The 14,943-nt window shown below is 39.3% G+C and overlaps 1 protein-coding gene across 4 annotated transcripts in view; it reads left to right on the forward strand.

Annotated features, from left to right (window-relative positions):
• Nucleotides 1-14,943, forward strand: part of fmnl2a (formin-like 2a) — a 76,445-nt gene that overhangs the window by 34,991 nt on the left and 26,511 nt on the right. For all 4 annotated transcript variants that reach the window (XM_063006233.1, XM_063006235.1, XM_063006234.1 and 1 more), the window contains exons 4-6: nucleotides 1,323-1,399; nucleotides 4,519-4,602; nucleotides 7,779-7,931. In XM_063006233.1, coding sequence (XP_062862303.1) covers nucleotides 1,323-1,399; nucleotides 4,519-4,602; nucleotides 7,779-7,931 — 314 coding nt within the window. The remainder of the gene's footprint in view (nucleotides 1-1,322; nucleotides 1,400-4,518; nucleotides 4,603-7,778; nucleotides 7,932-14,943) is intronic.

Raw genomic sequence — 14,943 nt, forward strand, 5'->3', positions numbered from 1 at the left:
TATTCACAAGAGCCATGCTGCTGAGTAACAGCAGTGACTGTGTTCTGGGGGTTCGGATCTTGGGCTGCCCTTAGAAATACAGAAGGCGCATGGCATTATGTGAGACCTATCAGTGCACCTTTAGAGCTGGTCCCAAGCCCGGATAAATAGAAGAATTAAGTCGGGAAGGGCATCCAGTGTAAAAACTGTGTCAAATCAGATATTCGGTTGAATTTTCTGCTGAGTTCCTTTAATAATACAGCACAGTCTGTTTCAACTTTGCAATTTGTGTTGACATTGTTTGCAATTTATGTCTAAAATGAATTAATATACAGTTTATATTAATGTCCTTTTTACAGCTAAAAATCAGTTGATTTTTTTAGCCAGCCAGACTTAGATCCAAGGTTATGATGGCAGACACACCGCATACGAGGAATTTCCTGAATGCTTTCCAGGCTGCATCCTGTGTGCTTACATGGTGTAATGAAATTCTTTGTAGTAGGTTAATCAGATATACTATTTATTTCAGCAGTGTACAGTTTGTGATCCAGCCTGCTAAACCATTCATAGTTACTTTAAGCTTCCTCGATGGGAGGCTTAGATTCATTTTACAAATTTGGAACTTTGCTACCCAATAAGCCTTTAATCCCATTTACTGTGAGCCGAAATCTTTTACATTTTTCTCTGGATACCTTTTCTTGCTATAAATGAAATATTGTCCCACGAAGTATAAACCAGGCTTTAGGTCACATTAATACTCCATTGGTATTACAGATTAAACACTGTAGTGTATTTGGCTCTGTTCAGCCGGTTGTATCTAGATGAAGGCTGTTCTCTCCTCCTCTGTTTGCTCTGCTATGTTGAGCAGTTTGTTCACATGCATTTCACCTGACACAAGATTGGGTCACGGGTCTTACACTGAAGAGGATGTAACCTTGGAAACAGCACACAGGACAAGAATGGGTCCACAGTTTAGCTTTGCAATAGAGGCTCACACACGAAATGAGCTCGCACTTTAACAGAATGATACTATTACTCCAGGCAGAGGAGCTGCTTCTGAACAAAAACAGCAAACATGATGACCACATGTCTGTCTAAGCCCAGTCTTTAAGCATTTTCATGCAATTAAGTGAATACATCTACTGACGTCTAACAAGAATATGTTATGATATACAGTATACCATTTATTTATATGCTCGCACTATTTATTTTCTTTCACCTGACCTGGAATAAGAACATTCCTCTGAGTGTTCGGCTCCCAGTGACACACTTCTGAACTAGCAACCCGACCAGTTTTTTTTTTTCTCGTCATCCATTAGAGTTCTCTTTTATCCTGTTTACAGAAATTCCGCCGGAGGGTGCAGGAGTCCACTCAGGTCCTGAGAGAGCTGGAGATTTCATTAAGGACCAATCATATCGGGTGAGTGATAAGGACTGTGTGGTTTGTGTGCATATTAGAATAACATTATATAGGAGATTAGGACAGAACTGAGAAAAGCATCAGTATTGCACATTGTATTAGTTTATTGTACTTTTTACTTTAATATTTGTGTACACCAAATAACTGCAGTGTAAATAAAATAACCATTAGGCCTGCAGAATCAGAATTTGCTAAAACTGCAATCTGTAAACGTTTTAAAAGCTTTAAAACTTGTACGAGGAATCTTCAAAAAGTTTCCGCACTTTTATATTTTCATTGGAAACAGTGAGGGCGGGAGGAGTAGTGAATGGTCATGTTTGAGAGACTGGTGAGAGAGCTTATAGTCTGGATTTAGTGCCATCTGATTTCCAACTTTTTTGGATGCTCAAAGAAGCTTTAAGGGGAAGAAGATTTTCATGTGATGATGATGTAAAAGCAGCGGTGCATCATTGGCTATACTCAATCCAAAAAAATTATTGCTGATGGCATTAAAAAGTTGGTACGACATTTGAAAAAAATGCATGGGAAGTTGACTGTAGAAAAGTTATGTCATTTGTTTTTGAAATTCTTAATAAATAGAGTTTTAAAAAGTGTGGAAACTTTTTGAAAAAAACATTGCAATATTACATGGTGAAAGGATAAAGGTGCTGTAATTTTTGTTAGAAGTGACAAGGATAGACAAGATGGAAAGAAGAGAAAGGCTAAATAGTTTTGTGGATGCAGTGAGGGAGAACATGCAGGTGATCAGTGGGACAGAGGAGGGGGTTTAGGACAGGGCAAAATGAGGACAAATGATTTTACCCCTAATAGGAGCAGCCGGAAGATGATGTTCAAGTCTGGGCCCCAAGTCTGGGCTCTTGGGTGGCACAGTTGTCTTGTTATAGCTTGGAATCTCAGCGGTTCTATTCATCAGGTGGATGTCTAGACAGACATGATTTGCTAAGTCTAAGGGGATGTGGCTAAAGCCCTGAAAATGGATGCTCTGTCCAGGGTATTCCTGTCTTGCGCCCAGTGTTTTCCAGTAGAACTTGAACAAATTTTCATGTGTGCATTTCAATAATGATTTCATTATTTGTGTAAATGTTTACATTGTTGTGACCCAAGCTATATAAATGAATATTAACAGTCACATAAACACAAAATGAATTTGTACACTAGTGGAAGGTTTACGTTAAATCTTGTAAACCACAGTGGGACCAGATTGCCATTATTTTTATGAATTATGTATATTTTATGTTGTGTTTTGTTTTGATGCATTTTTTGTGTTGCCTGGGTCGCGGTAAAAATCATAGACAAAATGTGGGTCGCTTATTAAATGATAAAGTGCCTACAGCCTCTGGCTAAAACCTCTCATAGAAGTAGCAGTATCATGGGCTCAGTCACAACAACGTTCCCAGTAAAATCTTACCTCTGACATTTTCTCAATGTCTCAGTTTTGAGAACTGTATTATGGCATTGAGGCTTACAGAGAATGAAACAGTGATCATTTGATGAGGGAAAGGCCGTCACACACTCTGAAATGCATGCTGGGAGATTGCAGGCGAGGGAACTGGAAAAACTGACTGCTATTGATAAGGTCACCGTGCTGGTTGGAAATAATGTCCTGATGTTCCAGCTATTCGGAAAGTGAGGGTTGGGTGACATGAGGATATACGCAAGTTGACAAAAAGTGTCTGCTTATGTAGATTTGGCTTCAGAGTTTGTAGCAGGATATAAACTGTGCTGCTGACCTAAATTAACAGTAAAGAACTGATTCCGTATTTTTTGGGGTCCCCACAGCGGCTTATTCTGGTCAGTGTACCTGATATGGCACTGTTTTTATGATGGACGGTCCGGCCCAGTTTCCGTTTTCCAATATTTTTTACTCTGCATGCTTTGTTAGCCCCCTTTCATGCTGTTCTTTAATGGTCAGGACTCTCCCAGGACCACCACAGAGCAGGTATTATTTAGGTGGTGGATCATTCTCAGCACTGCAGTGATACTGACATGGTGGTGGTGTGTTAGTGTGTGTTGTGCTGGTATGAGTGGATAAGAGACAGCAGCGCTGCTGGAGTTTTTAAACACCTCACTGTCACTGCTGGACTGAGAATAGTCCACCAACCAAAAATGTATCCAGCCAACAGCAGTATCCAGCCACGAGCAGTGTCCTGTGACCACGGATGAAGGTCTAGAAGATGACCAACTCAAACAGCAGCAATAGATTAACAATCATCTCTGACTTTACATCTACTAGGTGGACCAACTAGGTAGGAGTGTCTAATAGAGTGGACAGTGAGTGGACACGGTATTTAAAAACTCCAGCAGCACTGCTGTGTCTGATCCACTCATACCAGCACAACACACACTAACACACAACCACCATGTCAGTGTCACTGCAGTGCTGAGGTATCCAAATAATACCTGCTCTGTAGTGATCCTGAACATTGAAGAACAGGGTGAAAGCAGGCTAAAAAAGTATGTAAAGAAATAGATGGACTACAGTCAGTAATTGTAGAACTACAAAGTGCTTCTATATGGTAAGTGGAGCTGATAAAATGGACAGTGAGTGTAGAAAAAGAGGTGGTTTTAACGTTATGGCTGATATATGTATACATATATATAATTTTACAGTTATATATTTTATGTATATATTTAATTATATTATTCAAATAAATAGTTGATAAATACAAAATGTAAACATATGAACTCAATTACCCTCAACACAATAACTGTATTCACTTCATTTTCATTAACCGCTTGGTCCTTATTCTGATCAAGGTTGCAGCAGGAAACATCTTCAGCCACCCCCACACTGAGACATAGCCAATCAATTTTTTGTAGCTCCACTCAAATTTGAACCTGAATCTTAAATGTTCACAATAGAATGAACAGGTTAAAATGAGTCGTGATCATTTCTGGTGCCTCACTATACACTGTGACAGCTGTGAAGTGCCTTCATGTTCATCGTTATTCTGTTCAGAGGACGTCGACTCTGCCGAGGATAAAAAATCTTGTCATTTATCTTTTGAGTAAAAAAAAACAAAACTATTTTTAAAGCTGGGAGACGTCATGAGGCGAATGCAGCTTCTCTTTAAATCTGTCATTGTTTTTCTCTTATGTCTCTGCCTGTCACTGTGCAGATGGGTGCGTGAGTTTCTTAACGAGGAGAATAAGGGCTTGGACGTGTTGGTGGAGTATCTCTCGTTTGCACAGTATGCCGTCACGTAAGTTCCCCGTCCTATTGCACTACACACAAAGAGCACAATCGTTTCTTTTGGCCTAACTGCTGATCGAGTCACAGTCACATTGTCTTATACGCAGGGACACTGACGCATCCCCATCTCTCTGTCTGTCTCAGAAATCAGCGAGTAAAATAAACAGTGTGTACAGGCTATTCACAGAGAACACAGTGTCATAAGGTCACATTGTGGAGCTTATATCTGTTTACAACCTGAACTTGTGTTATTGGGTCATACAAGAAAGTGAAATGCACAGTGTGCTCTTCTTTTGTTTTGATAAATAATCTGTACAAAAAAAGTATAAATTATGTACAAAGAAGTGTATTAGGGATAATGCTAGCCAGGGGTAGCTGGGAATAAAGTTTACTATGGTGTGATGTTATAGAAATGAGGATTAAAAAATAAACCAATTAATATAAATAAACAAATTGCTCAAGAAATTAATTAGTTTTTTGTTACTTATGTTAGGTGGGTTTTGTGCAACGTTTACCACCAGGCTGGGTGCACATACTGCAGCATTTAAGCCTTTCACATGATACACAGCAAACCCTCTTTCAGGATCAAAATAATGAACCGCTCAGGTGGAGCAGCACTTTGGGTAAAACACGCTAGCACTCCAGAGCTAGGATTTTGAATACACCGTATTGAATCTCAGCTCTGCCATCCGGCTGGGCTGGGCGGCCACATGAACAACGATTGGCTGTTGTTCAGGGATGGGAAAGCCGGACCATTGTTCTTCATAACTGATGCAGCTACGACCTCTGCTGGCTGATTGAAGGCGCCTGCGCAGAGTTGGGGAATAATGCTGATCAGGGTGTGGCTCTCCGTGCACAAGGCTGATCAGCATATAAAAAAGGTGAAAAGGGGGCATGTGTCAGTTGCGAAGCTTCTCAGTCAGCAGTGGAGGGTTGAAGCGTAACGCAACCAGGGTAATTGGATATGACTAGATTAGGGGAAATAATTGGGGGGAAAATTCAGAGAAAAAGAGGTAAAAAAAAAAGATCAAAATAATAAACAATATTGACTGTATTGACTGATCATATTGACAGTTTATTTACATGCAGTTTGTATGAAATGCATTGTAGTTTATACTCAAAAGCTCTGCAGCATCGTCCTTTGGAGAAGTGGGAAGATTAAAACAACAGCAAAAGAATAAAGTGACTTTATAAAGCTTTATTTTTTTGTTAATATAAGAGCAAATTAAATCATACAGAAGAGCTGCAAAGCCACAAGAAGTGATTCCCGAATTAGAAAACGTACACCTAAAATGCAAACCTGGCCTCCACATTTTGTGGTATTTTCTCCACAACGCCATGGTTTTAATTTAAAGTGGAATTAAACAGTTCAGGTTTTGTGAAACATTGAGAATCAGTTCCTCTTCATCATATTTGTGCTTCTCTTTTGTATCTACGTCATATAAACAAATTGTCTCATTAGCTGCTCTTTAAGGTCAGTGGCAAACTGGGTCAGAGTTCAGTCAGGTTGAACATTGATTGCAGTGACAAGTGGTAAAAACAGCACAGCCAAGCGGCAAGTCTGCATAGCGTGACATGCTTAAAGCAGCACAGCGACTAGGTAAGCGACACCGCCTTACTCCTTAGGAAACAATGGTACAGTCAGTGCAGTGTTTTCGCAGAGTATCATGTGAATGCAGCCTTAGAGTTATATATTCATTTGTAGAGGGGTTTGTCAAAGCCTACATTTGTTAATGTAATTAAAAAACAGCATAAAAACTTGGGTTAAAAATTGTATTGGGTTTGGATTGAAAGAAACAATACATAAAATCAGCTGACATGTAGTGAGTGACAGTGAGACAAAATGTTGCTGCTCATTTCAATGCATTGATAATTAACAAGCCAAAAAAAAAAACCCGGCCGCTCAGGTGGCGCAGCGGTAAAAACACAGGCTGCAACCAGAGCTGGGATCTGGAATACATCTTATCGAATCTCAGCTCTGCCTTGCCGGCTGAGACTGAGCGGCCACATGAACAACGTTTGGCCTGTTGTTCAGATGGGCGGGACTAAGCCGGATATGGGTCTCTCTCTGTCAGACTGGTGCAATTACGACCTCTGCTGGCTGATTAGAGGCGCCTACACAGAGATGAGGAAAGAGTGCTCTTAGGGTGTGTCTCTCCGTACACAACGCTAGGTTGGGGGCGGAAAGGGCGTGGGTTAGCTTCGATCTCTTCGATCAGAGCAGGGATTGGCATAGGCAGAGAGGAAGCACGATGCAATTGGGCAATTGGACGCGCTAAAGAGGGAGAAAAAGGGGAGAAAATGCATTAAAAAAACAAACCTGTTTTTCATGTGAGATTTTGTTCTAATAGGTTACTTGTTGGCATGTTTCCCTTTACAGAAAAGCTATAAATTGTGGTTAAGTCTGGCTAAGTTGTAGGACTGTAAGTTTTCTCTTTTTGTCTGATATACTGTAAATATATATAAACTAATATATAGTTATATAATATATAATATATAATAGTTATATAAACTAATGTCATTCTCGAATAGAACCAGTTTGACAAAATGAAGTCATGGTGCACTTTTTTGTGGTAACTGCCTTTTGATCTAATTAGAAAATCACTTCTATGTTAAATATTCTGTATCCAAACCAACCATTAGCTCTGTGGTTAAGCTGCTGGACTACTGGTCGGAATCGCTGGTTCAGGCTCCGTTTCTGCCAGGTTTCCACCGGTGGGCCCCTGAGCAAAGCTCTTAACCCTCAATTGTTTGCTAAATGCCAAAATGTATATGTAATGTACGTACATTTCCAAACAACTGCTGCATTTAGAAGCATGTTTTCCTACAATGAGGTTGAGGATTTCTGTTGAAAACTGTTGAAAAACTTGCTGCTTATTTTGACTAGAACAAATTCTTCAACTGGTCTTACAGCAATATCCCTATGGTGGTGAAGTATCAAAATTATATATACTGTATAATGTTGTATATTTTACTATTTTAAATCTATTTCCCAGCCTTACCCTACTTACCCTACTTTGACTTCATTTTTAAAAGTTGCTTGATCAAAAAAACAAATAAAATTACATCTGTACTAGGTAAGTTAATAAAGGTTGTACCATGGGGTAATTTCACTGTAGTACTGTAAATAAGCTGGCTGCTACAGCTGATACACAGAAGTCATCATTTTCCTATGTGTATGTGCAGATTCGATGGTGACAGTGGTGAAAATGGCACAGATTATGCCATGGACAAGTCTAAATCTTGGAGTCGCTCTATTGAAGATCTCCATGGAGGGAGCAATCTATCATCCCCTGTTCTTGGAAACCTCACTAGAACTGGAAGGCACTCTACATTAAGGTAAAGTTGTTAAAGTAATAGTTTGGTGGAAATTTTATACTAAACACTAATGCATCTCCTGCTTTTTTAAATGTAGTCAGTAAGCCGGGCAGATGTAGAAAGTCTTTTGTTTTGCTCAGGAAAAAGCAAGAATAATGTAGCTAAAAGGAATAGAATGTAAAAGGAACAGTGGTTTTCATTCAAGGGATCTTACCCAAAAATGAGTACATATAATAGGCCCACTTGCCGTGGAGATCAGCAGTGAGGCTTGATGTACAGTATCATGCCCAACTGCCATACCACATTTGGCCGGCAACGCAAACATAGATGAAGGTGCAAATGATTAACATGGTTTCTCTGAACAGGCAATCACCTGCCTATCATTAAGCAAAAAAATTGCTTCAGGTGTAGGGATGTTAAACCAGGGTTTTAGCGACCCACGTTTTGTCCATGATTTTTTTACATGACCCACATTTTGTCCATAAATATTTATGTGACCCAGGCAACACAAACAACGCATCTTACTCTCTCTGCTCTACAATGTGGTCCCACTGGGATTTACAAGGCAAAACATAAAACCTCCACAAGAGGGTGTTTGCATACAAGTTTATGTGCCTATGTGTTTATTTAATTATTATTATTAATCTGTGCGACCCTTTTTTATTTTTTAAATCTAAAATTTATTTAAAACCCTGATCCAAACCACGGTTGCTGCTGGTTCCTGTGCTGGCACCTGTACTTCTCTGAAATCATCAGGCTGGACTTAATCCGGTCTAGTTTTCTGCTGGTGCAGATGCCGGTACTCTTTAGCTTTTTTTAGGTCCCATCATTATAAATTGTATATATACTTAAACCGTAATGAACATTTGAACACATATTAGTTCTTATTGGACATTTAATGTCAAAACCATGAATATGAAGCATTGATATGAAGTCGCTTCTCCATTTATTACAGCCTCCACTTTTTCCTGGAAGATTTTTCACTATATTTTGAGACATGACTGCAGGAATTTGCCATTTTGCCACAAGAAGTCAGGCACTGATATTTGGTTATAAGGTCTGTGTTTATAAAAGTGTTTGGTGGTCTGACTGGAGAGCCAGTCAAGTTCTGGCAAACCAATTCTCTGAAATTGGAAAGAAACCTCCTTAAGTTGTTACTCGGTACTCTTTATTTTCATGACAGAACTACCCCACATTTGGATCCACACTGTGACATTTCCTTACTTGATTCTTTTTGGTTGTCTCAGGCTTGTGGGTCGATCCTTATTATGACAACCAGATTTCATTCTTACACTTTCCTTTTTCTGGTTATTTTCCCTGCTGTGGGCTGCTGAAGTCTTGTGTGTACTTGACAGCTACCGTACACTATCTTTGTTGCTCCAGTGCACATTTGAAAAAAAGCACATAGCATCCAAACATGCTGTGACTGATCAAGAACATTTGAGACACACCTCGTAAGAGCCGGAATAGAGATGGAGAGATGAACGTGGTCACTCTACTGACTACTAATACTGATAGAGATCTGTCTGTTCAGTAGCTGGTAATAAAAAAACATATTTAACTTGGCGCACCTTTGGTTGATTACTTATCTTTCAAAGTAAGAGCCTGTCAAAACAAGTCTGCAACGCACACAACCTGAACACACACTGTGAATAGGAGTCTTGTTCAAATCAAAGAGCACATTAGTCACTTCCATGTTTGTGAATAATGGATTACTCACAATTCACACACACACACAGTTCTTACCGGAAGTATGTGCAATAGCACAAAGGTGTGCACATGGTGCTACTGTAGCATAGAGCACACAGCATTCATTTTTAAAAACACATTCACAGTTCTGTAATCAGATCAGAAAAGAGCTCATGTTAAATGTATACGTGTAGGTCAGCAAGGGGTGCAAACTACAGTATAATGCCAACCTCACATGCCACTAATGATTGGCAGGAGACATGGAAACCCAGATGATGGCTAGTGCCGGTTCCTTTAATTGGCATCTCTGTGCCGCATTAAGCGTTTATTCACTTGAGCTGGAGTTCCTTTTTCATTGCCAGCTTTTGGCCTGCCCTTACTCTCTCTGTAAAGTAAACTCGTCATACTGGGCTTGGTTCTGCCAGGCTTTTCCGCTGGCATTTATTCTCAGCCAGTGATGTCACAGCCAAATTCCTTTAAACAGATCAATAGATGGAATTACTTTTTTATTGCCACTGCTTATTTAGTGAATTCCATCTCCTTATTCTTTCTTTAAATCTTGGGTTGTCACGCATTGGTGGATCAAGCAGCTGGCACATAGGTAACAACCTGGTTCTGATTCTGTTCCCTACATCTTATAAATCTTATTTATATATATATATATATATATATATATATATATATGTACACTTGTACACTTCCTGGCCAAAAAAAAGGTCACCACCTGGATTTAACTAAGCAAATAGGTAAGAGCCTCCCATTGGAGAATTACTGCATGGGTGATTATTTTTCAGCTGGCAACAAGTTATTTAACCCTAACTGATGCAGTGAGTAGCTTCTCATTTGTTAAACAACCATGTCGAAAGACATCCTGTGATCTTGGAAAAGATGTTGATCTGTTTCAGAAGGGTCAAATTATTGGCATACATCAGGCAGAGAAAACATCTAAGGAGAAGCTGAAACTACTAAAATCGGGTTAAGAACTGTCCAATACATTATTAAAAAGTGGAAGGACAGTGGGGAAACATCATCTTCGAGGAAGGAATGTGGTCGGGAAAAAATCTTGAATTATCATGATCGGCGATCACTTAAACGTTTGGTGAAATCAAATGGTAGAAAAACTACAGTAGAACTCAGGGAGATGTTTAATAGTGAAAGTAAGAGCATTTCCACATACAATGCGAAGTAAACTCAAGGGATTGGGACTAAACAGCTGTGTAGTCTTCAGAAAACCACTTGTCAGTGAGGCTATTTCAAGATGACAATGCCAGGATTCATCGGGCTCAAATTGTGAAAGAGTGGTTCAGAGAGCATGAGATATCATTTTCACACATGGATTGGCCACCACAGAGTCCAGACCTGAACCCCATTGAGAATCTTTGGGATGTGCTGGAGAAGACTTTGCGCAGTGGTCCAAATCTCCCATCATCAATACAAGATCTTGGGGAAAAATTAATGCAACTCTGGACAGAAATAAATGTTGTGACATTGCAGAAGCTTGTGGAAACGATGCCACAGCGAATGCGTGCCGTAATCAAAGCTAAAGGCGGTCCAACTAAATATTAGAGTATTATAAATATTGTAAATATTATATATATATTATTAATCGTCATCTCTGCTTCAGACTCCAGATATTGGTTTGGTTTTCTTTGATTCTTTTATGTTTTTGGTCATTTTGTATTCTTTTGTGGCTTAAGCATCCTGCAGTTTGGTTGCAGTATCTACCTGTGCTCCATCCCTTACAGTCAGTCTAAGCAACTTGCAATAATTGCTGTTTCTGCACTTCTTTGTGCACAAATAAGTAAGAAAATGGTAACAGAAGTACAGAGTTTGGAGTGTTCTAAATATTTGTGGTAAAAGCAGAAGGGAAATACTTAGCTACTCTTGGCTCAGTTTGCCAGGCTGTGCTTCAATTCTGCGATTGCTGAAAAGGGGAAGAGAGCACTCTTGTTTTCTCTGAATCCAAGCTAAGGGTGAACAATACAGTTGAAGAAAAGAGACACTGATTCAAAAGATCTACAAAAAAGGTCTACTCACGTCTTTGCCATTGAACATTACCTCTTACAAAACTGCTCCACATTTGACCACAGAATTACAGAGAGTGGTCATTCAGTGACCTCTACCACTGTATCTTCTCGGCTGCTCCCGTTAGGGGTCGCCGGCGGAACGTGATCCGCATTATTGATTTGGAACAGTTTTTACGCCGGATGCCCTTCCTGACACAACCCTCCCTATTTATCCGGGCTTTGGACTGGCACTACAATGCACTGGTTTATGGATCCTAGTGGCTAGGTACCTATAGGACAATTCAGTATCATCACCCGGAGGAAACCCACACAGACACGGGGAGAACATGCAAACTCTGCACAGAAAGGACTCGGACCGCCCCACCTGGGGATCGAAACCAGGACCTTCTTGCTGCAAGGCGACGGTGCTACCCACTTAGCCGCCGTGCTGCCCACAGTGACTTCTACCACTATGATTACTTAATTGTGTTCATTAATCAACAACGTGTCTTTTATATTCACAAACCAAACAAATAAAACATGATCGTTACAATAAAAGGGCATTATTGGGACTGATTTCGAGCACTTTACATGGATTATGTGGTGGAATGTAATCTGAACCTGCCAGATTTAGACTGTTTAGTATAGAGAAGTTTTCAAAAGGTTTTAGACACTGATTTAGGGTACAAGAGTTTTTTAGGTCCCATCATTATAAATTGTATATGTACTTCAACCTTAATGAACATTTGAACACATATCAGTTCTTATTGGACAGCCCAGTGGTGTATAGTAACGAAGTAATAATACTTCGTTACAGTACTTAAGTAGTTTTTTGGAGTATCTGTACTTTACTGGAGTATAAAAAAATTTGTTAACTTTCACTTTTACTCCACTACATTTCCTAAAGAAATTGTGTACTTTTACTCCGATACATTTGCCGTATGCGAATTCGTTACTCGTTACTACAAAATAAAACGACAAGAATTTTTTTGCTAAATGATGTGAGATGTGTGACAGACTGCAGCAGGTTTGGCGAATCTGATTTTGACATGATGTGTCCCATCATTTTTAAAAACTCACCTACAGACAAATATTTCCTCAGATAACTTCTGTATTACACCGACAGAGGAAACATTCATTTAACCCTTTAATGGTCTCAACAAGAACTCAACTTTCAAAATGTTATGATCTTTCAGCTGCTGCTTCAGGTTGACACATAAGTTAGAAATGGTGTTTTCTTAAAGTAAGAATACCAATATTTTTTAAGTTTAACACATGACAATCAGGGAGTAGATACAGCCCAAAAAAGATTATTTAAATACAGCTTCTTTTACCCAGCTATTTAGATTTAAACTAATGGTTGTGCAGATCATTAAAGGCTTAAAAGTGCCACACGTTTAGTTAAACTTGCTTGAGTTTTGCTTTTAAATTAATTCTGCCAAAATTCAGTTGTTTTTGGTTATTGGGATATATACAGTATCAATAACTTGAATGTACAACCCAAATAAAAAAAATGGAACAGTATAGAAAATGCAAATAAAATAGATGCAGTGTTTCTTACATTTACATCGACTCTTATTCCATCTTTTATGAACCCAAAATATTTCATGTTTTGTCTGGTCAACTTCATTCTTAACATACACATACATGCATTTTAAGCTACAACACATTCTAAAAAAAGTTGGAACAGGGCAATTTAGTCCTCGTAATAAGGTTAAAAAAACAACTAAATAATGACATGATTTCAAATAGGTGATGTGAACAGCTGATTATAATCCCAAATTGGCACAAATCATGTTCAGATGGAAGGAAGAAAAAAGCTTAAGTTGGTTTACAGGCTTAAAAGAACAATCTTATATTTTTCTAAATGACCGCTTCAGTTTATACTAACTAACAGCAGTTACTTTTACTTCTACTTTTAATACTTAAGTACATTAAACATCAGATACTTTTAGACTTTTACTTAAGTAATATTTTAAAAGGTGACTTTTACTTCTATCTAAGTAAATTTCTGGTAAGATACTTGTACTTTTACTCAAGTATGGCCTCCCGGTACTTTATACACCACTGGGACAGCCTCACTATATTTTGAGACATGACTGCAGGAATTTTCCATTTTGCCACGAGAAGTCAGGCACTGATATTTGGTTGTAAGGTCTGTGTTTATAAAAGTGTTTGGAGATCAGACTAGAGAGCCAGTCAAGTTCTGGCAAACCAATTCTCTGAAATTGGAAAGAAACCTCCTTAAGTTGCGACTCACTTCGTAGCACACAACTTTCCAAAATGTTTCTAGGTGGATATTTTTTTCAATGGAAAGAACTTAAACCTCTACTGCTTCAACAGGGCTTTAATTACAGCGTATTTTATACCACAGTACCTTACTCTGGTATTGCAGATGGCTTGTACAGAGCTTACTGACCATGGAAAGCCAATCCACAAAGCTACCGACAAGCCAAAACTGTGCTGAGGTTTTAAAGGCAGTTTGAAACACTCTGAAGCTTGGAGTTAGTGTTTCAGCTGTACAACCAAGAACAGTCGATGTGTACGTGATGTGCTCCTCGGCACATGGAAGTACCATTTTAGGAGCAATAACTTTTGCCTGAACTAGAAGGAGAATCTACTTATGCAGTGAATTTACAGGACCCATTTATTTGTAAGACATAATGGTTAAAACATTAAAACCACCTCCTTGTTTCTACACTCACTGTCCATTTTATCAGCTCCTCTTACCATATAGAAGCACTTTGTAGTTCTACAATTACTGACTGTAATCTGTTTCTATGCATACCTTTTTAGCCTGCTTTCACCCTGTTCTTCAATGTTCAGGGCCACCACAGGACCACAACAGAGCAGGTATTATTTAGGTGGTGGATGATTCTCAGCCCTGCAGTGACAATGACCTAGTGATGGTGTGTTAGTGTGTGTTGTGCTGGTATGAGTGGATCAGACACAACAGCGCTCCTGGAGTTTTTAAATACCATGTCCACTCTATTAGACACTCCTACCTAGTTGATCCACCTTGTAGATGTAAAGTCAGAGACGATCGCTCATCTATTTCTGCTGTTTGAGTTGGTCATCGTCTAGACCTTCATCAGTGGTCACAGGACGCTGCCCACAGGGCGCTGTTGGCTGGAAATTTTTGGTTGGTGGACTATTCTCCAGCAGTGACAGTGAGGTGTTTAAAAACTCCATCAGCGCTTCTGTGTCTAATCCACTCATACCAGCACAACACACACCAACACACCACCACCATGTCAGTGTCACTGCAGTGCTGAGAATGATCCACCACCCAAATAATACCTGCTCTATGTGGTCCTGGGAGAGTCCTGACCATTGAA

Source organism: Trichomycterus rosablanca, chromosome 12 (genome assembly GCF_030014385.1).
Source record: "Trichomycterus rosablanca isolate fTriRos1 chromosome 12, fTriRos1.hap1, whole genome shotgun sequence".
Taxonomy (NCBI): Eukaryota; Metazoa; Chordata; class Actinopteri; order Siluriformes; family Trichomycteridae; genus Trichomycterus; species Trichomycterus rosablanca.